This window comes from Tinamus guttatus, unplaced genomic scaffold (genome assembly GCF_059628265.1).
Source record: "Tinamus guttatus ecotype Peru unplaced genomic scaffold, ASM5962826v1 Tinamus_guttatus_pri_ptg000269l, whole genome shotgun sequence".
NCBI classification, from domain to species: domain Eukaryota; kingdom Metazoa; phylum Chordata; class Aves; order Tinamiformes; family Tinamidae; genus Tinamus; species Tinamus guttatus.
The window spans coordinates 45,258-72,415 of NW_028288803.1; the positions used below are offsets into that span (position 1 = coordinate 45,258).

Sequence of the window (27,158 nt, forward strand, 5' to 3'; positions counted from 1 at the left end):
AGCTCTACTTATGGAAAGAAAGAGTTTAATGAAATTCATAACAGGACAAGTCAAAAAGGCAGCGGGAGCTACGCTGGACAAAACTCTTGACAAAGTTTGTATTTTCTGTAATGATACTGTGTTAAAACTCACAAGAAACTGAGGCACAAACTTAAGCCAGGATTTGTTTTGCAATCATTTAAGTACAACAAATATCCCTATTTCCTATTTTCTTCTTAATCTCTTATTTCCTAAAATAAAAATATATACTCGCATACAATGCTGATACCCTATTTGTTGATGCCATAAATCCCTTAGGATAGAAAGTTTGATGGGTGGTAACCCATTAGGAGAAAAATATATTTTTGAATATTATTTTACATATATACAATATATATATATTTAATTTTCAATTTCAAAATATAAAGTTTTCTACTGCAGCCACCAGTATTCTTTATTTTAAATGAAAAAAGGAAAACTGTTTTGTATCTCAATTCATATATGTTAGAAATTAACAAGGTATTTGATATTCACCAGTAATATTTTTAGTTTTATTTCCAGAGAAAATAGAGACAGTGAGTAAAAAAAAAATCTTCTCCAAAGCCAAATGCAACACAATTTTCAAGCTGTATAATTAGTTAAAAGGAAAAAAAATAGTTTTGTGTTTTAAGTAATCGCAAAGAATAGGAAATATAAGCTAAATAGAAACTAGCATTACTATATTAACACAATTTAAAGAAAAAAAGAGTTCTGACTCCCTCATTTTTGATCGAATGTGTATAGTAGAGAGAAAAAAAGCTATCATAAACTTCAAGGAAGAGCTACTTACATTCTCACAACTCTAAGTTAATCCTGACAAACCTCTCCCCCGGAAAGAACACAATGGAAGAATCTGTTGCATTCAATTCCAAAATATCTAAATCCAAAATATCACAAAAGTATGACAGCCACTTATTTACAGTTTTTTTTTTCAGCACTGTGAAAGGCACACTTATCTTTTTATACATGTTTCTGCTAATGTCCTAAATTTGGGTTCCAGCTGATCTAAGAAGTCAAGTGCCTCTTCTTCATGCTGATCACTGCAGCAGCCTACAGAACCAGCCAAAGATCCTTTTCCTTCATAGTTATATGAAAGGAGATAATCTTCAGAATGTTTCTGTTCTTCATCCTGTCTGCATAGGTGCACCTTCTGCATAGGAAAAGAACATTATTATTTTCTTAAATTGTTATTCTAAACATATTGCATAAAAATAATTTCTTTGATTTACCTTTCATTGATTAATTTTTAATCAGAGTGTGTCCTCTAATGGATTCCTACATACAAAAAATGCACATCATTGGTCTATATCATTCAGACTATAAAATATAAGTATTTAATAATAAATCATTTCTATGAATCACGTATATAAAAGTGATAGAGGAAGAACCTGTTTAAATAACCTGTCAAACAACTAAAATTCACTTGAAATTAAAAGTCAGAATTACACTTAACTAGTCAGACAGGTAGTAAAGAGCTTTTGATCTCTAAAGCATGGAACCATTAATGTTCATCACTATTGCCAAGGATGAGGTCCTAAGTTAGTAAAAAGAATGTAGTTAGAATAAAAGCTGACATTCTCAAAACAAACAAACAAACAAAAAACCCAAAGCAACAACAAAACTAACACATGCACAAAGATATCTGAGTAATTATTCTAAAATAAATTATTCTAAAATAAATTATTCTAAATGAAAAACAGCATACTGCTTAAAATTTAAGCCAAGAAAAGAAAGTCCACCTATGCCCCCAAAAAGATGAAGGATGACTTTTTAACCTAAAGAGAGGTATTCCAAATGGGAGCTAGGGGAAAAAAGTAAGAAAAAGGGAGAAAAGCCTTCTACCCAAATACGTATTTCCTTCCTGGAAAAGGTTGTATACGTCAATAACAATACAGACTCTAGGAGGCCTGTATCAAAATACTTACTTCACCTAAGCGAGGATGTGTGAAATTATGCCATTCTGAGTAAGAATATCTACACGTATCCATCATAGGCTGTCCTCCTCCTCCTCCTCCTCCTACTTCTTTGACTGATCCCAGGGTCTGATGTCCACTTCCCTTGATGGATTCCAGAGTATGCCCTTTTCCTTTCACCATTTCAAACGGTTGTTGGTCACCTGTTTTTACTCCATATCCTCCTTGATCATTTGTATTTTGTAGAGGAATTATATTGTGATCCTAAAAAAAGACACATTTTTTTTTAATTCAAAAGGATAAACAAATCAGGAACTGTTAGATATGTCGGATATCACATAAAATTAATGTTTGGTTTGCAAAGTCATCCATTTGTAATCTGTTAAATCGGATACACATTTACAAGTGTAAGCTTCATTCTGTTTCATTACACGTTAAGTCTCTGCACTCTACACACAGAAAACTACTATGGGATCACATAAATAAGGACTCCATGCCAACTTATAAGTGCTAATAAGTAATACTTCACAAAAAGAGAAATTTGACATTTGTCAGCATTAAGATAACTTTCTTGCTTTTCTGAGTGAAGTAAACTTAATGATTCTTAGTGTAGTCACCTAATTTTTGGGGAGGGCAGAATTAGTGAAGAGACAGCATCTGAGGAGATAAGTTCTACTGCATCAATGCAGTTTTGGGCTGGAATATATTCATGGTATATAGGATTTCAGAATACTTCAGCTGACAAAATGAAAAACATATTGGCTGAACACAGACTGTTCAATTAGATTTTTTTCTACTGGCTCAGAAATCAACCTATCAATCAGGTTAAGAGGATCGCAAAAATTGCCCCTGTCACATCTATAAAAACCTATCATATGCTAAATTTAGTATTCCTTCTTCAAAGAAGAACAATGATAATGCTTTGCCATAATCACATATTTAACATGGGCAAAACAGTTAAATTTTCATTTAACTGTTGAAAATGCCTGACATAATTAAAATATCTACCTAAAACTTCCAATCCAAACAGCTAAAGTTTCAGGAGTTACAAGCAACTGGGAATAGGGTTTTGTAATAATAGACTAACATATATTTAAATATATTTGGTACTCCTAACTCTGCCTAAACCAAATATTCTTTTTAAATGGACAAAGCACATCTACTGATCCTTGCAAGTATTCAAAGAGAAATGCTATGGGTATCTTAACCACGTGTTTCTACATTGAAATAAATAGATAACTCACCATCACTTCTTCCCCTGGAGCTTCCGTATTTGAAATGATTAAGTTGTGATTAGCACAATCATCGGTGACTTGTCTGTGCATTATCCCAGAGCCACAACAGCCACAAATTGTAATCAAGATTACTACGGAGAAAAAGTAAGTGAGAAAGATACTATGAGTTTTATCTCATAATGATACTTATTTTAGACCAAAAATAAATATTGTTGTAATAGCATTTTAAATTGCTTAAGCATCAAAAATGATTAAAACAATTATTTGTTTCTAAAAATACCAATTATCTACTCATTTATTTTCAAATAATAAATGGAGTTTTCACTATATTCTTGAACTACTTTTTTATTTCAAAATTTCTCTTGACTTCTCTAAAATAAATGCAAGCTCCTTTCCTAAAACATTCCAAGACCAAAAAAAACATGTACTATATTGTACTACTATATGCTGTACTGCATGTTAGACATTTTTATTTATTCATAAGCAGATGTCAAATTATGTCATAAGGAACTAATGTGTGATAAAGAACTAATGTGTGATAAGGAACTAATATGTAAACTACTGTAGTACTGCAGTACAGTAGCTTAGCTACCGCAAAAATACTGAGCGTTCTCACAGGGACGCAGCCAGAAATAAGTTTGTATTTAAAAAAAGCACATGCATAACTAATACTACTCCTAAATGAAGAACAGGATATTTCATTCAAAGAACTATTCTTTTCTTCTCTTTATCAAACCAATATCTTAAAACGAAGCCCATGAGGAATAACTTAGTTCTGCCTAACTACCCATGAGCAATTTGATTTCTGCTCATAAATCTATGCGGGAATTAGCCCAGAGCCACTTCGCACTTTGATGCAATGATCAGCTATCGGTGCGACCTGCATCAGTAACCCAGTGGATAGCCTGCTGATTCTGGCAATAGGAAGAAGACATCCACACCAGCACTGAGCACAGGATGTACAGGATAAAACTGTCCACAATAAAAGAACAAGTCTGTCTTGAACTGAATAGCTAAGGGACAGTGATAGAAACCTATCTAATCCTTCACAAGGTACCTCTACTGAGCATCTCCAATGCAAGTTCCACCTCACAATAACATCTTAAATTCAGTTATCTGTGGTGTTCAGATAAAGCACAGATATACCTAGCTTTCAAAACATGTGCAGGTCCCAGTGTTTTATCTACCCAGCAAGAATAGATAGCTAACTTTGAGTAGGGAGAAGACTGGTCATTGAAAGCAGAAAGCACTGAAGCATTTGTTACTTTAGCATGTCCTCAGGTGATTAAAGATGAGGAGTTTTCATTAATCTATTCCGTCTATAGAATCATCAGATTCCTCCTAAAAACATGAACACTGTGTGGTACAGTCAGCACCATCCGTGGCTACAGAGACACTATGATTCTTGTTAACACGGAGGTCTTGCTTTGTTATATTCATCACTATCATCTCCTTACTGGTTAACAGTGACATTTACCTGTTAAGTACCTGTTAGTCTTTGGTAAACTTGGTAACACAAAATGTATTTAACAGGTCTACTGTGGAACTAATCTGTCCAACATTATGCTGTCTCTGTAAAATTTATTGTTAAATTCAGTGCCTCAGAGTCTCAATGTTTTATTCCATGAAATATGAAGGATCACCAAAAAGCTCTAGGAAAGAGATTTCAGAATTCCTGCAGAATGCAAAATGCATTTTTTTCGGCCTTGCTTACATGGACATATAGAATATCTTACAAAAAGTATCTTACAGTCACAAGGACAAAACAGAGGTGAGAAATATGTGATACCAATATAAATATAACAGGTGCCTTAAGTCACTGATGAGGGCTTATCGAGCCTGAATAGAAAGAAATGCTGCAGTCAAGTTAAAATTGAGCTCTCTAAGCTTATTTTAAAATAAGTGTTCTGCAATTCATATTGAAAAAGTATACTTACACAGCAGTAAGAGTGATCCTAAGATCATGGCAAGGATGGCCCATACCCCAAGACTGACACTAGGGCCAGCTCTTGGCAAGTCACGAGGGTCGGTACCTTCTTCAGTGCAATCGCTTGGAGTATCACAATTACAGTAATTAACTGTTATATAACTGACTCCTTGTTTTCCTCCGTTATCAGACACGCTTATAGGAATAGTGTACTTTCCAAATGGAATGTCACCCCTTGGTGAAAGATATGCTGATTTATCTGGGAAAAAAAAAAAGTTGAAAAGACATCCACTGTTAAATATAATTGAAATTCCCCTGGCCCCTTTCACTCTTACCCCAATCAACTCCTAGCAGTCCAAAAAGCATCATCAGTTATTAGAAAGGGAGAGAGATGCTGTGCAAAATTACACAACTAGATTTTATCCTTGATAATGAGATACAGCCATGCAATTGTCACTGTAAGATTGCTCTTAGTTTCTGGTATAACTATACTGCTACCAGATCCATATTATCTAGTTTTAAGTTATCTTTAATGTGCTAAAAGTAAACTACTAGTAGCATGAAAATAAGTGTTTGAAAGCACTTACAGTCTTCCACATCCTATTTCAACACCCTTTTTAAAAAATACACTTGCAAAAAAAAAGCGTATTTTTTAAAAAAAATGCACTTTTGAAAATAAATGATTTGAAATTTTCAACTTGATTCAGTTCATGATGGGAAATGACACTGTATTTACTCATAAATAACATCACTGGTATTTATTAAAGGATTTTTATGGTCCAATTGCAATAATTAATCCAAAAACAAATTAACCACTTCCATCCTTTAGCATAGGAGACACTATACTCAATGGGAAATGAAATGCATTCAGTCTGTTGCCCTGCTATTAGCAATGACTAGTGAGCATATGTTTTAAAGGCTGAAAAAAATATGTAAAAAAAAATCTACCATTGATGAACATAATGGTTGCTTTTTGTACATGCATATGAAACTTTTTGTCTCTTCTAAAATATTTTTTTCAATTTGCGTAACATAAATCTTGAAGCTTCCAAGTGGTCTTTGTTCTCAGACTTTTCTATCATTTCCTTTTATTCATGAATTTTTGTCATGAAGTCCCACTTCTGAACCAGACCCCTCTGAGGCTTGACAACACAGTAGCAAATGTATTTTTTCAGTTCTTAATGCTTTTATCAGAAAATACTTTGTCACCTACGACTTTTTGCATGAGCACATCTAAGGGGATAGTGACTGCTTTTGTAGTAAATCCTTTACCTGCTTCTATGAAAATTATCCAAATTAACATAAATACACTATGGAAGGCAATAATATTTTCACTGAACTCAGCTGCAGCTAAAGTGTGCTGGATGTCAGCCCAATTGAGAAAATAATTACCAAGATATTTCCAGATTACCTCTAATCAATGTTAGGTAATGTTTCAGTTTCCCAGTCCTTTCCCATAATAGCAGCCTAAAAAGAGATTTATTTTTTCCTTTGGCACCATAGCCACTGCATACTTACATTCTTCTAAAGTTATGCGTGTATGCTCTTACAGAGGTGTTGGCGTTTACTCTATATCCCCTAGATCTAGATTAAATGAAATGCAGAGGGATTTAAGAGATTAGACCTGAAACAGGTATGCCAACTTCTGTGATAAACAAGGCTCAGGAAAAGGTATTAGTTATCAAACAAGTGAAACACACCCTAATCTCCTGACTGCCAAGACGCAATAACCCTACTTGCAGTGGAAGATATTCTACTTTTTTTCAAATGTACAGCAGGATGCAGTTGAACATACCGTTATGCGGGGTTACCTTCCATGAGGCAGACAAGCTTCGGTCAGCGACACGATACACAAAAGGCATGCTGAAAGGAGACACATCAGCATCCTGCGCTGTGAGGCAGATCGGCTTTCGGTCTCTGCACATTATGTACTCTGTTTTAGCGATGCGCGGGTAGTTCTTGTTCCCAGGCCTGATGATAACCTGAATAGTTCCAGTGCCTGTCTTGCCACCTGCAAGATAAAAAGGGTTGCTTTTAGTGCTTATTTACAGTGCATTGTTTCTTTACTTCTACTCTTAGGTTCCAGAATCAAATATAATCATTTGTAATATCTAAGTTTAACTGTAAAGTGGAAAGTAGCTACTGATTTAGCTAAAAGCAGAACAGGAATTTTTTCTTTGCTATTTCTACAGAGTCCTTCTCTTTGTTCACGTGGTCATACCGTAGATCACTTGGTTAGAAACCATTAAGTGCAACCAAAAACAGGAGATGGAAAGTATGAAGAGGAACTAGTCTGTTCTGGGAAGAGAGTACAAACTATTGCAGTTGGTTTCTTCCTCTTTATGTGCTATCCTCAAAGGAACTGCAGGCACAGGAGGGAGACGACAAGAAAGACAGAGCAGAAAAGGAATCTGCAGCTGAAAGTTTTGCTGCTTCTGAGCAAGAGACAGGTGGCAGGGCGATTTTTCATAAAAACGCTCCAAAACAAAAAAAACAAACAAACAAAAAAAAAAAAAATCAGAGCTTCTAAGATGACTGTGAACGTGAACACCTTTCAGATACCATTTTTTTGTTTTCTTCCCACTGAGTCACTAGGCCATACCAGGATTCAGCACCCAAACATACTATGTAATTCTCTACATGTGAGAACTGATCAAGTTCTCCCTTCCAATTTCTTTTTTTTTTTAATGATATAGGAATGGTCAATACTTGCAAGTGCATACCAATGAAATTCCATCAAGTCAATTTATTTTTTAATTTCTCTGCAGATGTCTAATTGCAGAGGCATATATTGTATTTTCTCTATGCACGATAAAATTCATAACATATTTAGCTTTAGAAAAAAAGTACTTTTTAATATGATACATATTTCAGAGCTAAATCTCCTGTTAAAACAGATAGTAAATATGTATACCCAAAGTAATCATAAAGAAGAGATCACAGAATCATAGAATCCTTAAGGTTGGAAGGGACCTCTAGAGGGCATCTAGTCCAACCCCCCTGCACATGCAGGGTAACCTAGAGCACGTGGCACAGGACTGCGTCCAAGAGGGTTTTGAAGATCTCCAGAGAAGGAGACTCCACAACCTCTTTGGGCAGCCTGTTCCAGGGCTCTGTCACCCTCATTGTTAAGAAATTTTTCCTTAAGTCCCTGTGGAACTTTTGATGCTTCAGTTTGTGGCCATTACCCTTAGTTCTCTTGGTGGCCACCAGTGAAAAGAGGCCAGCACCATCCTCCTCGCTGCCTCCCCTGAGGTACTTATAGACACTGATTAGATCCCCTCTCAGCCTTCTCTTCTCCAGGCTGAACAGGCCCAGCTCCCTCAGTCTCTCCTCATAGGGCAGATGTTCCAGGCCGCTGATCATCCTTGTAGCCCTGTGCTGGACTCTCTCCAGCAGCTCCACATCCGTCTTGTACTGTGGACAGAACTGGACACAATACTGCAGATGTGGCCTCACCAGGGCTGAATAGAGGGGCAGGATCACCTCCCTCGACCTGCTGGAGACGCTCTTCTTAATGCACCCCAGGATCTCATTGGCCTTCTTGGCCACGAGAGCACACTGCTGCCTCATGGTCAACTCGTCGTCCACCATGACACCCAGGTCCCTCTCTGCAGAGCTCCTCTCCAGAAGGTCAGGTCCCAGCCTGTACTGGTGTCTGGGGTTATTCCTCCCCAGGTGCAGGACCTTGCACTTGACCTTGTTGAATTTCATGAGGTTTCTCACCGGCCAGTTGTCCAGTTTGTCCAGGTCCCCCTGGATGGCAGTGCAGCCCTCTGAGGTATCGGCTACTCCTCCCAGTTTTGTATCATCAGCAAACTTGCTGAGGGAGCACTCTGTGCCTTCCTCCAGGTCATTGATGAATAAATTGAACAGAGCTGGACCAAGGACTCACCCCTGGCAGGCACCGCTAACTACAGGCCTCAAATGCTTACTAATGTTACGTCAGAACCAAAACCTGTTTTAGAAGAGAGAACTTGAGTGTCCAAACATTCCCTACAATTAACTGACTACATAAGAGCTCCTCACTGAGCAAGATATAACACTGTTACGGAACCTAAACTCCTGAAGATGAGTATGAGCTTGATAACATACAGCAGTGAATACGCCTATTACTATCGGTTCTCTTAATTTACAGTCTCCAAAATGAAGACACTAAGAGGTCAAAGAGATAGAAAACAATAGGAGAGCTCCAAGAGTAAGAACCTCATATTTGAAAAATAATATGTACAACTATTCCTCTGTTGCCAACTTCAGGGCAGCCAGATGCTATCAAAAAAGAAAAAAATCAATGTGTAAATAAATAAATGCAACACCAAAATCCCTGGGTTTTAATTTAATAAAGCAATTTTAAATAGGAGCAGATGTACTGCCTAATATTCCTTGCACATTTGATATAGAGTCATCCCAGGGTACGACATGGGACAAAGTGGGCCTCTGATCTGGCCATGTATAGCTGTTCCTACATATGATTGGCTTATGCAGATCTTTTGCAGATCTTTTGCAGATGAGCAGATCTTTTGCAGATGACAAAGGATACTGAGAACATTTGGTACTCACTTCTGTCTATTGCGAGGACTGTAATGTTGCATTGACCTCGTCTCATATCTCCCACATCGCGGTCCAAGACTTTGCTAGTTCGGACTTCACCTGTTTTTTCAGCTATGTTAATCCAATTACATTGGCCAGGTGCTATCCGGTAGCTGTCAAGAATAATTTTGTAATTTAAGAAAAGGCCTCAAACAAATCAACAAACCAGCCTATATGTAACACACACATGCAGATCAGGATATTTGTATTTATACACACACGCACATCTGCACATACATATAGCCCATATCTCCCTCATTCTGTACACCGAGTAAACTAAAAAATAACATTGTTTCATACCATATGCCTTCACTATTCCCAGTTTCTGGATCTTCTGCCACATAACGCCCAATAAGTGTCCCCATCTCTTCACATTCTTTAACCTCCAGAGTAAGGAGACAGGGTTTGAAAACAGGTCCCTCATCAACATCAATGACGTGCACTATAACTGTACTGGTGCTCTGGGCAAGTTGTCTTGAATGTGGTGCTAACACATAAGGTGCCTCATTGTTGACAGAAATCACAAGGGTCCTTTGCCTGGAGCTTTCATAATCCAGACCCTGTAAAACAGATTATTTTTTTTCTTCATAACAGTATAAAACTTGTTGTTGTTTCCCCAAAACAATTATTAAATGGACAAAACTGTACAATATCTCATTTATTTACAGAAGAAATCATCTATTCTTTTGGAACATCCAGCTTGAGACACAGTAAAGGGACATGATTTTCAGTGAAAATTAAGTTCTAACTATGTTCTAACTAAGAAAATAATCTAAGGTGCTGTCTTTAACAATGTAAATATGACTGCAGCACAACTTTACAATAACACTCTGCTATACATTTGCAGAAATGGTGGAGGGTTTCATTCTCCCATATCTAGCTGATCACTATTTTAGTTTAATAATATCTCCTTTCTAGAACAAGTCAGTCACACCCCTTATTATCTTCTATCATGACTCTACATGATTGCAAATGTATCTGAACTTATGGGGCTGATCAACAGCCTCTACAAAAGCAGTCTTAAGACACCTTCTCCAAAGATATAGTACGTCATTAATAGAGCTATTTATATCCTAAACACATCAGTATGCTAGAGTGTTATACTCCGCAAGAAGCAGGTTAGTACACTCTGCACATAGCTTTAGAAAAGCTTTATTTAAATGATTACTGGCAACAAAACATTAAATAAAATCCAAACTTAACTGGCATCTCTCTGCCAGTTCACCTGATTGAAGATTGTTGTTACATCTTCAAATTTTAATATTAAAATACTTTGTTCCTTAGAACACACCTCTTATTGCACAGTTTTAACAGACAATGAGAATGATAATCAGGGCCTAAGGAACATGCCAAAGTACAAGTTGTTAAGTGTGATAGCTCACAAAATGAATAAGACCGGAGAAGGTGCCCATCAATCCTTCTCTGGCCTCTCATTTCTATGAAAAGCATAGACATGGAACAATCCCCAGTTACTTCCCTAGAGCTAAACAACTCAAACTGTGGAACCAACCTAAAATACCATGTTTTGCTGGCATGATAAAATAAAGCATTCTTTGAATGCTGCATACACAAAAACTAGTAGTAGTCTGAAAGATGAATTATTAAACTTTTGTTCAAATTACATATAATGAAGAGGCCTAATTTGCAGTACACTTTGCAAGCTGTTTCAGAATACAGTTGAGTTTAGTAAGAAAACATAATTTACCTGATAGCTGGAGATATTCATTGAATAAAAATGAGATTTATGTTAATGGCTTTAAAAACAACACCCCAAGACACACAGATTTTTCTCCAGCATTCTCTTTGTAACTTACCTTGACAACGCACAGAATCCCTTCATTCGTGTTTCGGTCCGTTGTAATTTCAAAGGAGCGATCATCATTTCCTCTAGTAATTTCAAAAACAGCTCCTGAGCCAGGTGAACCAGGTTCATCAAGATCGAGAACAGCAATTCTCAGTATTTCTACATTCACTCTGTTTTCTTCCACCCGTGCTTCATACTTAAAATATGAAAATATTGATTTAAGTCAGAGAATACCATTCCACAATTGCACAATGCAGGAGTGAAAGAATACTGTATTTAAATGAGTATTCCTTCCCCTGACTTCTTAAACCCAATTTAGCAACCTGGTGTAACGATCCATTTTGTTTTAATGCATTAGTGTATTGTCCACACTTTTCTACTATCTGCTATGGTAAGTCTTACCTGTAAGCACAGTTGAAATCTCTAAAAGTCTCAACGACATAATTAAGTCTGGAATTCTCCTTCCCAGAAAGGAGCAATATCCCCCTGAGCTACATCAGCTATAGATGCTGATATTTATACAACATGATCAAGTTGAGAACAAGGAAAGGTTATGGGGTAAACGAAGTAAATGTATATATATATGTGTGTGTGAGTGTGTATACATATATACACGCATATATGTAAGGAACCCACAGAAGGATAAGAAAAGTCTAGAAGGGTGAAATATCTCTCTACTTGGATGGCAGGGAATTAAAGGGTTTTTTTTTTTTTCATTTATGTGTTTTTTAAAGAACTGTGTTTGTGGAAGTTCAGAAAGCATAAATAGGAGTAATTCCAAGGTACCATTATTGATGATATTATGCAGTAGTGAGAAAAAAAAAAAAGAAGATAATATACATAATGGAAAATTATCTCCTTTTGTTCAGCTTTGTATTACAAAGTCTTTCATCATATTTCATTTTTATACCTATGTTTACTGAAGCATAGTCTCTGTCCTAAAACTGCCACTAACTGAAGAGAAGTTAACCTAATAATTAAAGGTCAAATTTTGTCCCTGGTATAAACTTCTGAAAAATGGCAGTCACAATTTTTAAGTTAAAATGTGAAGGAAGAAAGGGAAGTAATTCAGAAGGATAAAATAAACAGGATTTAAAGCTGGGTTATAGCTATGGTTGAACAAGAAATTGTTCAAATAGTATTTCTGTATGGAGAGAAATGAGTTGGAATAGCAAAAAAAAAAAAAACTGTTGCAAAATATTGGTGCATCTCCTTCATTGACACCAACTTATTTTCATATGTGTCATAATGTCATAGAAGTAGCCAAAAGCTGATAAGGGTCAGTGAGGCTGTGGACATGTTTAGTATTAAATCTTGGCCTATCTAAATATGGTTACATTATCAGATTGCTGCACTGGAGCAGGAACCATGACTGAATCACATTAGTTTCCACTCAGTAGTCTTAAGGTAAATGACTGAAAATGCCTAATACACACCAAATGTGCCTGTCAAACAATATGGCAATCTCAAACCCTTATAAGAGAAGTTATTTTGACAATAGAATAGTATTCCAAGACATTAGGCTTCATACCCAAATGACTGCTGTTGGGAGATGAGAAAGGGGATCAAAATCTATAATTTCTTTACCTTTTTACACACACTTAGTTTATGAAGACTTACTTGCATGTGCTTAAAAGATGGTGCATTGTCATTTGTATCTTCAATTTTAATAACAGCTGTTCCCGTGGTACACAAACCAAAAGGCTGACCTGCCATATCTCTTACTTCAATTAATAATGTATATTTGGATACCAGCTAAAAAGGAATAAAAAAAAACAAAAATTTGACCTCTTAGGTTTTTTTAATCATATAGTCATACACCAGAGCTTTACTCCTATGCCACAAATCTGTTTTAACCTCAGCATTATTCCCTTCAAAAGCAAGACAATTTGGAGGCTTTTCTGCTTAGAGGTCCAAAACGAAAGTCAGTAAAATATTTTCAGTGGCTAAGCAGTGTTAAGTTTAGAATCTATTAGTGATACATGAACCACGTTCTATATCAAATAAAGTTTTTCACAGTATCCACAGAAACCTTAGTTTTCCAACATTTTACATCTAGGAGGACATAATGGCACAACTACATCTGCTATCCACCTCCTTCCAGAGTTATTTGCAGTGGGAAACTACTCTTTATGTTTTCAACTGGTACGACGCCTCAGTTCTTTGGGCTTCTTTTTAGCTTCTTTTTCTTCTGTCTTTTATTTCAGTGAGGAAAACCAGAAGTACTCCTGTGGTCAGGTTTTGTTTGGGCTACATGTGACAAGGCTAGGCCTGCCATTTGGCATGGTCTGAGCAGAAAAAGCCAGTGCTCTTATCAGTTCAAATAGGATCACTGATAAAGAGCACACTTAAATCTGTAACTTGAGTCATGGCAGCACAATACCTTATTTAGCCTTAGTAATACCTGAGCAACTGAATGGAGGAAGGAGGGAAGGGACACGAAAAGGGGGAGTTTATGAATTACAACAGTGATTCTAGCTCTCAGTCTCTGGAACTAAGATTAGGTTACGTGGGTGGAGGACACAATTCTCCTGTTCTACTTCAGACCTGTATCTTTAAAGGATAGGTAGCAGACTTGTTTTTCAAGCTTTTCTTTCCTGGGCGGTTGCTGTGATTGTTTCTACAGTAGCCATGGTCAAACTCAGTCACTGCGCACCTGCAAGTGCACAGTTTTGGGACACACATCCATTATGGATTTCCAGACACAAAGCAAAATAAGTAGTCCAGAACACAGTTACTTCTAACCTAGAAAGAGGTGCGCATATAGCAAGCAGTGTTTCATTTCTAGAACAACTGTTGTATACCCAAGAATATTTTTTGTTATTTATGTCTGCTTTTTTTTCTAGTTTAAATAATTTTGCAAGTGATAATATCCGCCCCCCCCCCCGCCAAAAAAAAATAAATAAATCTTATAGCAACTCTGCTTTGTACCTACCACACTTGAAAACTATTTGATAAACTGTCTATGGTTTAGATTACATTACTTTTTAGGTCTTTCATATTAGAGATACTTTTGCTGAATAGAGTATGACTGATCACTTCAAGAAAGGTTGGTTCACCTTCCCTAAAAAGAAGCAGGGATACTCGATGTGCATAAGGAAGTAACAATAGCTCACAGGATTTACAAAAAGGGGAATACAGAAAGAGCTGTTTGGTGTCAAATTCAGCAGGAGTTTCCCCCACCCAGGTTAGCTAGAATGTGGTGGATCTGCACGGAAGCCCCTCTGGACCGAACACAGGATCCTCTGGAAAGCTTCAGGAGCTCCTTACAGAGGAACGAGTAGCCAAAATGTTTTATCTGGTGATTCCCCATGACAAGAATTCAGCATTAGGGAATTATCTGTGAGCAGCAGAGCAAAGAATTGCAAGCAGCAGCTCAGTGCTTCAGATAAGAATCACCTCTCTATCCAGCTGCGGTGATAACACAGAAATGACACCTGTGTCACCATGTATACCAAATACTGGGGTAACCGGTGGAGTTTGTGACACAATGCGGTATTTCAATGTGGTATGTAGAGTAAAAGGTTCATCTCTGTCCTCTGCAGTCATTTGTCCAACTACTACACCTGTGAACACAATACAGAGAATTTAAGTTCTGGTAAAATTAATAACTACCCAAAAATATTCAAACATTTTTTGGTTATTTGAGTATTTTGAGTATATACATGAAAATGGTTTTCTGCTAGTTATTCCTAAAGGAAAATAGCATTGGAAAAAATGTGTATGAGAATACAGTAACCGCATAAAATGATCTATTTTAATCTTTTGTCATTTTTTTTCCTCTTCTTCAAACGAAACTGTAATTATTGCAGTTACCAAATGAATAAAAAGAATAATCAAAGAATATTAAGAGGTTAGTTTTCAGTTAGTATTTTTGGCAGTGACTTCTGAAAATCCCAAACACAGCTGAGAAGGAGCTACTGAGGTGGGAGAGGGTGTTCAGTGATTTCTGACGTGGTTCAAATTACAATTCTACCTCTCAGGGACTTGCACCATGCTTCATCTGATTAGTTTTGGAACAAAATTTCACCTAAAACCATAACTTACCCATTAAAAGTTCTAACAGCTCAGAGAACGAAATGTGACTGTTCTGTGGTAAATGTTAAGATACTTGATTTTTTGGAAAACAAGCTAGGCCTCCTTCACTATACGCTAATCTGAGAGATGAGAGAGAAGGATAAGACAGGGCTTTTCCATTCCTTATTCTCTTATTCCTTATTTTGTCCTCTATTACATGGACACAGGAAGTCTGTAACTAGCAAATCTCCTCTTACAGGTCTATGCAGAAGGAAGCCTTTTATGTATTGCTGTTACTTTTCTTCCACCCCAGCAAAACGTCCTACCTTGTTTAACTAGTTTGAACACACTTTAAGTTTAATCAAAAGTGGTTTATTCCTTAGAATAATACCAATTTAGTTGCTTAGGAAATGAATCTGTTAGCCGCTGCTTTCACGTACATCAAAATATTTTATGGGAACAAGGGATTTTGGATAAAATGAAAAAAAATAAAAGTATTCTTAAGTTTTACACTATTTTAAGAATGCTGAGGCATCTCAGTTTTGGAAAACTTCTGTTTATATAGTATTTTTCGCTAATATTGAGTTGGAATTTTTGAATTTTTCTAATGAATAAGAAATCTTATCACGCTCTTTGAAAATTCACCCTTTGTTGAAAAGAAATAACCCTTTGGAAATCCTGCTGTTAATGGTTAAATGTTGGAATTATATCTAGTCATATCCACATATAACTGAACTGAATAACACTTTCCATGTTCACTGATTTAAAACCCTTCTTACCAGGTTTAGAATTTTCAGGGACACAAAACTCAAAAACATCCTGTGTAAAGTGTGGAGCATTATCATTATCATCCTCTATCCTGATTGTATGCACGAGCGGTACCTCTGGTGAATATCCATCAGGAGTGCTTGCAAAGCAGATGATCTGTAAGACAGAAATTCAGTAGCTCTTCATACTGAAGTACCATTACACTTTTAATTCAGTGGAGGAATCAACAAAATGAAATGCAGTGAGATGAGCATATCTTTCTAAACACTCAGGAGAACTCGCTAGGATTTTATCTAGCTTATGTCTGTCTCAAGCCTTTTGAAGGTCCTGCAAGCATTTATACTTTATTGTTTAATAAATCTGAGATTTTGAGTCACTGTTTCACTATCTTCACTTTAAGTTGGCAGTATTTTTTTTGACTGGGGCAACATGCTAGACACATTGGTATAGAAACAGGTTCTTTGGCCAAACAGAAGAGGAAGTGACAGCAAAACCAAAACCTTTACCTGCTGCTCAACATTTTCCCTTTCCACTCTTTCCCTCAAAAGTATTGGCATTGTTTCCATTTTTTCCCCAACCCTCTCAAACAGCTTTTTCAAGTCTCTTAAGCACAATATTATCTAGTGTAGATGAAGTAACTTGAGCGTTAGGAAAGGTTTTCTGTGCAACATTTAAATGCAAGCATGAACAAAAGCACAAAACAAAAGCACAAACAACAGAAAGACTATGTTCCCATTACAACAAAACCTAATAAAACACAACAATAAGTACTTCAAACTACCTGCCTAACTATGCAGAAGCAAATATTTAGAAGCAGCAGTTTATTCCCACTCACTGCTTTCTTACACTTCACAGCCACTAGAGAGAGCAGTTCACCTTATTAAAGACTAAAACCAAGCAGCTTGAGAAAATGAACCTCAAGGAAATCACAACTGTCTGGAATTTATCACTATTTTGGTTTTATGCAGTTTTTTATCCTTATGCTGAAAAAAACTTAGGAATCACTTCAAATTCTTCCCCACAGTGATACAAATCCATTATTTCATTCCAGTTATGTTGGAATTAGAATCTAATCAGTGAAAAGCAAAATCACTCTCAAGAACTAGGTGACTAGGTATTCCTTTAATGTCACTCATTTCATCTCTCCAATACCAAAACACCGGAGACCAAAACACTGAGGCAGTCAGCACAAGTACCTGATTCCAGATCTTGTCTGCACCCCATCTCCATTGTAAACCAACTTGGGAACGTATGCATGACAGATAAAAGACATAAGTAATTACATATATGCAGTTTAGGTCTGTACCTGAAAACTTGGATACTGTTCACGATCTACTGCACGAGTAGCAAAGATATTTCCAGTTTCTTTTTCTATGTAAAACAAACCCTTCGGATCTTGATCAATTCCTGGCCCACTTGCAGAATAATAAATGGTGTAGTTCTGAGCAGTGTCTGATTGGACCTATAAAGAATTAACTGTTAAGTCCAAAGAAAAAGAGCAGCCTCATTCTAATATATTCTTCCCCATTTCATGATCACACTTACTAGAAGCAGGAGCATTTAAAAAAAAATGATTTACTTCTACCTCTTTAGAAGCTTAAACTACACAGAGAAGAACAGCTCAACTTGTGACTACTTTCCTTCATAATGTGCATGCATGAGAAGAGGAAATTAATCCATTTCAAACTCAGAAATGTTTAGTGTCACTGAACAATTAAAGAAATAAGAATGTGCATTGAAAAAATATATTTAATTTTGGAATTTTATCTCTCAGAATGCTGTATGTATCAAGGCACATTCAGTACAGATGGCTGATAATTTCTATCTCTTTTTTATAAGTTTTTGGGTTTTTTTTAATGCATTAATGCAAATGGCTGAGAATAGGGCTTGTAACCTGGTGAAGGAAAGTAAAACAAAGGAAAAGATAAATGAAACAAACTAGTTTCATAGTCCAACAATTTGCCAATTCAGATCGTCTCCTCCATCTCATAAGAAGCACTGAAGAGACAGTTTCAGCAGTTATGTTTTTCTAAACTTCCCTACTCCCAAATACTTTCCTTATCTACTGATTGTCAGAAGTTCAGAAGATAAGATTAGTAGAATGATTACTCTGTTCAGACTCTGTTATTACACTTGCCTCCGCACTTCTACTAGCCACTCTGTAATCTAGTGAAGGCTAGGTGCATCTATGATAACTATAATTCTTGCATTTCTCCTTCACGTCTGCTTATTTGCTTTCATAGAATGTATTTCCTAATAATATAGAACATACTCAGCTGTAATATGACAGATTTACATATTAAGATCCAGAAAGGATGTGGGTATGTAGGTAAGAAGTAACTCCCAGCCCCCCAGTCTACAAAATGTTTTTCTAGACAATACTTTGGGTTGTTTTGTTCTTGTTGTTGTTGTTGCCTTTGAATTATGCCCTTCATTGAACTGCAGGCCAAAAAACTCTTTCTTCTGACAGCACTTCTCTCTTTTTACAGCTCTGGCCCATTTCCAGTTCTTCCAGACTACCATGAACATGTTATTTCTGCTACAAGATCACAAGAGGTAGTGCAGAGGATGGAATGAGACAGAAGTATTAACGGAGGAATGGCATCAGTGGAGAATTCAAGCTGTTCTTCCAGCTGCCTTCGATTTCTTTTGCAAAGTTCTTTGCTAATGTGATAATGTAGAGCTTTCATTTTCTTGATAAACATATGTCTGAATCCATAAGCAGCAACTTAGATTTTATTACACAGATCACACAGGAAAATAATTTGTGCCATAAAAATAATATAAAACCTACCTGCTGGATTTGTAGCGGAAAAGGTCCAAGTGAGTTCTCTATCATAACAGATGGAATAGGACCCCACCTTCGTTTGGTTCGCTTGAGAACTGTATCTCTAGTATGCCTTGTCTTCTGTGTCTGGATATAGAATACAAAAAAAAAAAAAAAAAGATACAAATCAATCTATACATTCTTAGCTGTGTACATTCTTGCTTAATTAATACTCCACTTCTTTCCATCTTCTTTTTCCATTTCCAGTTTTCCCACTGACTGCTAATTTTTCATGATCCTCATTTCTGATTACATCTATCACAGGATCTTTGAAAGTTTTTTCATTCACTGTAACACTGCCAATAAAATCTGTCCTCACACATCAAACATTTTTTTAAGATTATTGACATTCCTGGTTAACTTCTCGCTAGCATCTTCTGTTTCAGAAGGAAGTCTAATGACTTAACCCACACAGTAATCAAGCATCACTGAATAAAAGTACATTCTACAACAGCATGCTGTGCCCAATTCTTTGAAGCGAGCTCTCCAACATGAACTATACTCTGTAAGTCAGTATCCAAATATATAAGGTATCTTGAAATTAGAAGCTTACCTTTTCTTTATCTGCTACCAAGTTAACATGTATTTTCTTTTCTATGTGTTCTTGAATGTCCTCAAGTAATATGGTAAAAGTCTTTTTTTCAGAAGACAAAGAAACAGTAGATGTTGTATACACAGAGCCATCTTCCAGAATTTTGAAGACTGGATCGCTGGAACTGATCGATTCTGCAGACTGAAGGCATTCTTTCAAATTAACTGTAGGAAAAATATTCAGATAATAATTAAAATGATGAAAAATCTAAGAAAGCACCCTCAGAAATTGAAAATCATTTCCCTAATTAAAACGTAAACTGGTGTTTACCAACACAGAGTCTTTAAGAATTTGATCATCTTATATATATCACAAATGTAGATTCTAGAACTTATTTATGCTCCCAGATTTGACCAAAATTGCATTGATTTCCACTGTTGTGTACATAAAGACTGTTTCTCAAAGAATACAGCTCTTACATGCAGTTTTGAAAATGACACTATTTCCCTGGAGATATTCTCAAAGCATTAGTCATGAAAAAATGTGTTTAAATGTTAAAACAAAAAGCGAGAAAAAAAATCACAGACATATGCATTATAGGATCAGGAGATATTACATTTAACGTGTCTCCATGGCCCACAAAACCAGTGAGGATGATTAATTAATGTAAATTCCCATGCAGAGATTACTTCTTGGAAGTTTTGCCCTCAGGACGAAAGCACTGACTGATCTGATGTAATTTAGAAGTCCTGGGATGACAAAGACCTTTAATTTATAAGGCAGACTGATGGGAGAAATATAGACCAACTCTGGAACAAATGACTGATAAAATTTTAATACGTACACAATAAAATCCCATGCAGTTGACAAGACATGCAGGCTAACTCAGCATGCTTCTCAAGTGTTTTTACTGTGATTCCTATCATTTGTGGCTAAAATAAACATCAATGCACTTTACTCTATGCACTTTATTCAGATCAGTGAGAGATTCTGCATTACGACCAGAGAAAAGGCAAAATCAAGGCAATGATGAAGTGGAAAAGGGCTGCAGTTCTAAGCCAAATAATTAGCCACCCTAAAAAAGACAAAGGTCAGAGACATAAACTCTGAATAAAGAATCCTTGCAAAAGACATAGAGGTGTCACAGTATGTTCTCAAAATCTGATATATTTTTTTTCCTTAATGTATTACAAAATCAAATATAATTTTTTATCAAAAAAAAGTTATTACGTACTAGCATGCTTCAATAATTCTTCAATGATATGATATTGGATGGGTACCACAAGAGGCAATGGCAAAACTTCCAAAGACCTGACTATATTCAAAATTTCACTTGATAAATGCTGATGATATTTTTGACAAAACAAATTTAATTTGTGTTTTAAAAGTATAAAAATCAGATGGGAGGCACAATTAAAAAATATATATTTTCTCCTGCCTCTTTTTAAGTCCTCCTTTTTATACTTTTTAGAGTACTGAAGCAGTGACTTCTTTGTGAACTTTTACAAAGACAACTTAGTACTGAGTAGAGGAGTTATCACCTCTTCACTTCAAAGTGTCTCTAAGTGCTGCACATCATTATAGCACTGCATTTCTAAAAATACCAGAATAAAGCTTTTAGTTTTGATAGCTATATGAATCAGCATTACGTTCAGTACCATAGCTCTATGTCATCTTTTTCTTCAGTCTTTCATATATGCTATATAAATCAGAAATATATAAAACTTTACAGCAACTGGGACAATCCTGACTTACTTATTTTACTACAAAGCTATGGCCCTTGTATCAATGCAAAATATATTAGCCTTTCTCAATAAATGGCTAAAGTGCATGATTCAAGCTATAAAGGATTTTATAAAGCACTTTTTAAAAAGCAGGTTTTCTGAGAGCTTGTGATTAATAACAAATCTACTGCCTTCCTTTTGCAGAAGTTTGGATTAGGACTGCAGATTTTCCACAGTCCCTTCTGTTGTCCCAGGACTGGTATATAGCACCTCTTGGCTCTTAAATTGAGTCCCAGGCAGGATAGACCTCTGTAGCAGCCCCAGTGCCACACCTTCAAAAACTGCCTTTCAAAAGATGGTCTGAGGGGAAAAAAAAAAAAAAAAAAAAGACATGGAGAGGGAGGGAGAAGTTTTCTGGTCTCTCCCCATTCCTCTCAGTCTCCTGCAAACTCTCCTAAATGGCGGCAGGGAGTCCCAGCAGACGGAGCACTCCCTGCACCGTGGTACGTGCGGGACGCCCTAGCAGCTCATCGCCTCAGGACAGCTGAGAAGTCACATCTCTATGTCACACCAGTCACATGGCAGTAGTTTCTGGGTGCCTCGGTTGTGTGGTTTCTGTTTTCTTTTTTTTCCTTTTCCATTATCCAAATCACTTACTGGCTTCTTCATAGGACTCTGTGGGTTCTCAGTGCACTTTTGAATATTAAGCCACTCATCTGAATACTAATCGCTAGGCTGCAAACTTTGAAAACGTTAGCCCGGACTCTGTCATTCTAGCTTTAAAATGCATGCTGGAAGCTGACGGTGGTTGTTTATGCAAAAATCAAAAGGACGCACAAAGACGGTGTTCAAATCCGTAACAAGTACAGGGCGTATCCTCCATAAAAAGACTGATCCAGCTGTTTAACTGGCTGTCCACTCATCCATGCATTCCATATAGGAAAAAAAGAAAAGGAAAGGAAAGGAAAGGAAAGGAAAGGAAAGGAAAGGAAAGGAAAGGAAAGGAAAGGAAAGGAAAGGAAAGGAAAGGAAAGGAAAGGAAAGGAAAGGAAAGGAAAGGAAAGGAAAGGAAAGGAAAGGAAAGGAAAGGAAAGGAAAGGAAAGGAAAGGAAAGGAAAGGAAAGGAAAGGAAAGGAAAGGAAAGGAAAAAGAAAAGAGAAAAAGAGAAAAAGAGAAAAAGAGAAAAAGAGAAAGAAGTGTCTGTCTCCAGAAAAGGCAAAATGTGGTATTAAGACAAGCATCTTGCCGTTTCTCACCTCTGCCAACTAATGTGCCAGCTTCTAGTTCAGATGGAACGTGAAAAATTACTTTCTTGCAAGCTTCACAGCAGAAACCCAAAACCTGGGGAAAAAAAAAGGGGGGGGGGGGGGAAATACGTGTTATTTTGACATTAATAATTTCAATTTCTCAAACTGCTTTTATTTATTTACTTATTTTTATCACAAGTCACTGAAAAGATCCTGAGAGCACTCTTTTGCAAAATGACAGGAAATATGCAGCAGCACATACACAGCATTAGATTGGAAACAAGTTCTGACTGCTGCTTCTGGTTCTGCCCATGGGTTGTGGTTTTCCCAAGCTCATGGCATTGACACCAACAGCAAGAGTTTCTCTTGACTGGGAGGTTTCACCTACACTATTCCTTTTCTTTACTTGGAAATACAGAAAAAACAGCTTCATTGTACACCGCCTCTGATAGCATTCTTAATCATATGAAGTTCCAAGTGGTCTAAGTATTAAGATTGAACTCTTCATAACTCACTTTAATGGAATTGCAGACATGTGAAACATTAAAAGGACAAGCGTCTCATTAAAACCACATGACGACACTTGCACTTGCATATCTCCTTGCATCTTCAAAATACCTTCTCAACAAACTAGTTAAATCTAGCTTCAGCAATTAGATATGACTAAAAACATAGTGCATGACAGCAGTCCACTCCCATATAACCAGTTACAAAATGGGGTCGTCCTCAAAATTCAAATGATGCGTTAATTGAGTAGTAGATAACCAGATCTTTTTTATAAAAAGCAAAGCATCTGGAGGTACAAAGATATTCTTCAGCATAAAGTAATTTAGTTCTGACCTCAAACTAGTGAATCTTGACTAGTTTTATCTATATGTTTAAAACTATAATCCAGAAATTACTCAGCAAATTAAACCAATAAATAAAGAAATTCAAATAAATGTACTTATGTTTTTAAATACATTTATTCTTTCAGGATGAAAGTCTAGCAAAAAGAAAATTCATCTTCATTTTGCACATATCTTTAGGATTAAAGATAAAAAGAAGCAAATAGTTAATGGAAATGCTGAAAGTGATTTGTCATCTAAGAATTCAGAAAATATTTAAATAAATATACTTTGAAATATTTAAGAAGCTAATAACCTTTAGAAAATCTACAATCATCTAAAAACATATATTTGAAATGTGAAAGACAGTCACTGCATTAAAACCATTAAAATGCTATGCCTGCATATAAAAGCTGTTCTGTTTCTTACATGCACACAGGTATGAAAATATCTATACATAAAACAGCCTTTTAACATTCTTTCTTATGTTTTAATATAATCGACACTTTTCTTATTAGGAGATATTTAATAAAACTCTCTCCTGAACAATAGTATATTACATTGCATAATCTTACACTGCTCTAAGCCACTTTCAGAATAAGTGACACTTTGAAACATTGATACCATTCTTACCTGATGTACAAAGACAGACTGAAGAGTTTAACAAATTTAAAGGGTTGTTATCCATGACTATAAAGATATGTCACACAAAAATAACTTCCTATGATGTCCTTTGACTTTATACAAGACTCTCAAACAGCATTTTTTGTTGTTGTTGTTGTTACTAGCAAGAGAAATTTCTTCTTCTTTTTTAATTAAGGGTTTTATTATGAATACCTTGGCAAGGGAAAGCACGTATAGTATGTCTGGAATAGTAACACTCTCATTAAAATGCACATACCTAATGAATATAAAAAATAATAAATTCATGCTTAAACACTGCTGGGTATTTTTCTTCCAGACTCAAAATATCATTTCTCTGAGTGCAATGATTATGGTAAAGAAAGGGGATAAGAGACAACAGGCAAATGGCTTTCATTCACGCATTAAAAAAGAGACAACTCCCTCGTTCTCATAGTCATAATAATAGATTATGAGGAACTGATAATTATATAAAAATATAAATATAGCAAATGTACAACAATGAAAATCATTGAATTTATTCAATACCCAGATAAGCCTTTCAGAGGAACTCACCACGCTCCGTGCATACAACCCTTCCCAGACAAAAGAAACAACCGAAGGGGCAAAAGATAAGGTGAGGTTTTAAAAATGCATTACTATTGCATTTTGGCATTTACAATGGTAGCCTATATCCACCTGAACCTCGTCTCACAATACAGGCGAAAAAAAAATCAACCTAAAGTTAGTCTACCAAAATAGCCTAAAAACCAACCAACTTGGTCTACCTAAGCCATCTCCAGGTCACTTGCAGCCCTATCAGCCGCTCTATTCCGGGCTGGGGCTGGTCCCAGTGCGCACGCCAGGGATGAGCTCCTCTTCACACGCGGGCACCGGACATGAAACTCTGTTTTTGCTACCGCAATCCCGTCTTTCAGCGGAGCTCCGGTCAGAGCAGCCCAAACGAAACGCCAGCCCCTCGCTGTGCCGGGAGCGCATACTTGCGAGGGGGAAAGAAAGCTAACAATGAGGTAGACGTCACCTTCCCGTAAAATTAAATTAAAATAAATTAAAAAGAATAAATAAATACAAACTTATCCGGGCTGAGCACTGCCGTTGACTGCTAAATCCTAGCGCACATGAGAAAGGCCGCGCTGCGCCCACAGCCGCCAGCCCGCTCCACGCCGCTCCGCACCGCACCGCGCAGCGCCGCGGAGTCCCCTCGCCCGCCCGCTCACTCACCAGGAGGCCGAGGAGGATGCGCGGGCCGCGGGAGGCTGCGGGGGCCATGGTGCGCGCGCGGGGCGCGCAGCGCTGCGCGGGAGGAAGAGCGGGGTGAGGGGGGGAGCCGCCGTCGGTGCAGCCGCGGCGAGAGAGTGCGCGGTGGCGGTGCTGAAAGAGGCGGAGGTTGCGAGTCTCCGCTTAACCCCGTCTCCCCGTGTCCCCTCCCGTCTGCCAGGGAGGCGGCCGATGGGGAGGGTGGGACCGGGCGCAACAGCGGGGACTTTAATTACTTTTTTTTTTTTTTTTTTTGGGAAATGCTCGTCCAGGGAGTGGCGCTGGGACAACCCTCCCTGTCCCTCCCCTCCCACCGTCCCGGCGCGGCCCGGACGCTTTTATTCCCCTCCTCTCGGTGCCGCCCGGCTCCCCTGCCCCGGCGCCGGGTGTGCGCGGGACCGCGCGCCCCGTCCGGGCGCTGCCTTGCGCGCTCCGAGCCCGCCTTGCGCGCCCCGCTCAGCGGCAGGGGAGGATGCGCCCGACCGGTTTGAGGATTACGAGGCGGTGATAAAAAGGCGAAACCTCCTGCTTTCCAGACGGATTTCTGGGTTGGCCTCTGCGTGTGCTTTTTCTTTTTTTTCCTTTTTTTTTTTTTTTTCTCAGCCCCCTCCCTTTTCCTTTTCTTCCCTCCCCCTTTTTTTTTCTCCTCCTGTTTTTTGTTTGTTTGTTTGTTTGCTTGTTCTGTTTTTTTCCTTTTCTCTCTCTGCTTTCAAGCACCCATGCTCACCTCTTCCAGGAGTGTCCTGGTTGATGCATGTTTTGATGAAAACACAACACAAAAGTGGGATTCCACCCAGGCAATGTGGACTTTCAGAAGAAGATTCCTTGTGCTCTAGGGTTGCTAGGCCACAACTGGACGTTGTGCTTACCTTGCAAGCTAGTGGATATGTTTTTTGTTTTGTTTTGTTTTTCTCTCTTCTAACAAGGGAATTGCTACTCATGTTTACATATAACTTTTTTATCTGTCTGTTGTAAAGCACTGCAAAAAGGAGAGCAAGCAGATCAATAGATATATTTTAATAATTGTTTATGCTCAGGTACACAATTAAGCAAAAATTCAAAATAAGCCTTGCAGGCACCTTGCAGTTTCTCACCTTTAAGATAATAAGTCAGGTCAGTGACCTGATTGCCAACTCAATGTCGTTTAGAAGCAGTCACTTATTCCTTGATGTTACCTCTGTTGTAGGCGGCAACAAAATGGGGAGGGAAGTAACCATCAAGCTGTTATGTGGTGGGACATTTGCACTTTCGAGTAGTACACTGGCATTAGAAACAGTGTACAGATGGATGAAACTGTGGCTGTATTCCCCCTGTCCCTGTATTGTGCCACCTGTGGTTGTCCTATGTTACAAGGGCCTGGTTACACGTAAGAGTGCATCCCCCTGGGAACATGCAGAAAATGAGAAGTGGATTGCAAAAAGTGGGTGTTAGAGCACTGTGACAACCAGTAAATGGGTATAAGAGTACAATGGTAACCTACATAATATGTGCATGACAGTTTCCCATGCACTTATGCCAATGTGTGCCACAGTACCTCCCGTCATGTTTACACTACAGGCTGGCTCTGCTGGTGGTTGTAACATATGCATATAACATTGCATTGGACTCTACTATACTCACTATGCTGGGGCAGAGGAATGCAAATGGCTGCATTTTTTTTTTTTTTGGTTGAATTAATAAGACTTGATTTGTCTAAAGAAGCAGCCTTCTGTCTGTGGCCTTCAATAACCTTCATCTAGACTGTCTGTCCTCGACTGCTTCACGCAAGCACACTGACAGTTGCAAAGCTACCTGTGATCCAATGACAGCTATGTCTAGTTTTTCTGCAGT

At 37.5% G+C, this 27,158-nt stretch overlaps 1 protein-coding gene across 2 annotated transcripts; it reads right to left on the reverse strand.

Annotated features, from left to right (window-relative positions):
• Positions 1-868: 868 nt before the first annotated feature.
• DSC1 (desmocollin 1) lies at positions 869-25,340 on the reverse strand. Of its 2 annotated transcripts, none has more exons than XM_088527234.1 (16): positions 25,293-25,340; positions 22,612-22,696; positions 19,653-19,855; positions 19,067-19,180; positions 17,579-17,734; positions 16,284-16,428; positions 14,887-15,053; positions 13,108-13,242; positions 11,498-11,683; positions 9,984-10,243; positions 9,654-9,796; positions 6,889-7,104; positions 5,104-5,352; positions 3,176-3,297; positions 1,944-2,195; positions 869-1,168 (listed from the first exon to the last, which is right to left on the reverse strand). In XM_088527234.1, the coding sequence occupies exons 1-16, from the start codon at positions 25,338-25,340 to the stop codon at positions 971-973; spliced, it is 2,679 nt and encodes an 892-aa protein (XP_088383360.1). In that variant the 3' UTR covers positions 869-970. The 2 variants fall into 2 exon arrangements, with proteins under 2 accessions (XP_088383360.1, XP_088383359.1); XM_088527233.1 differs by having other exon boundaries at positions 19,067-19,186.
• Between the last annotated feature and the right edge of the window lie 1,818 nt (positions 25,341-27,158).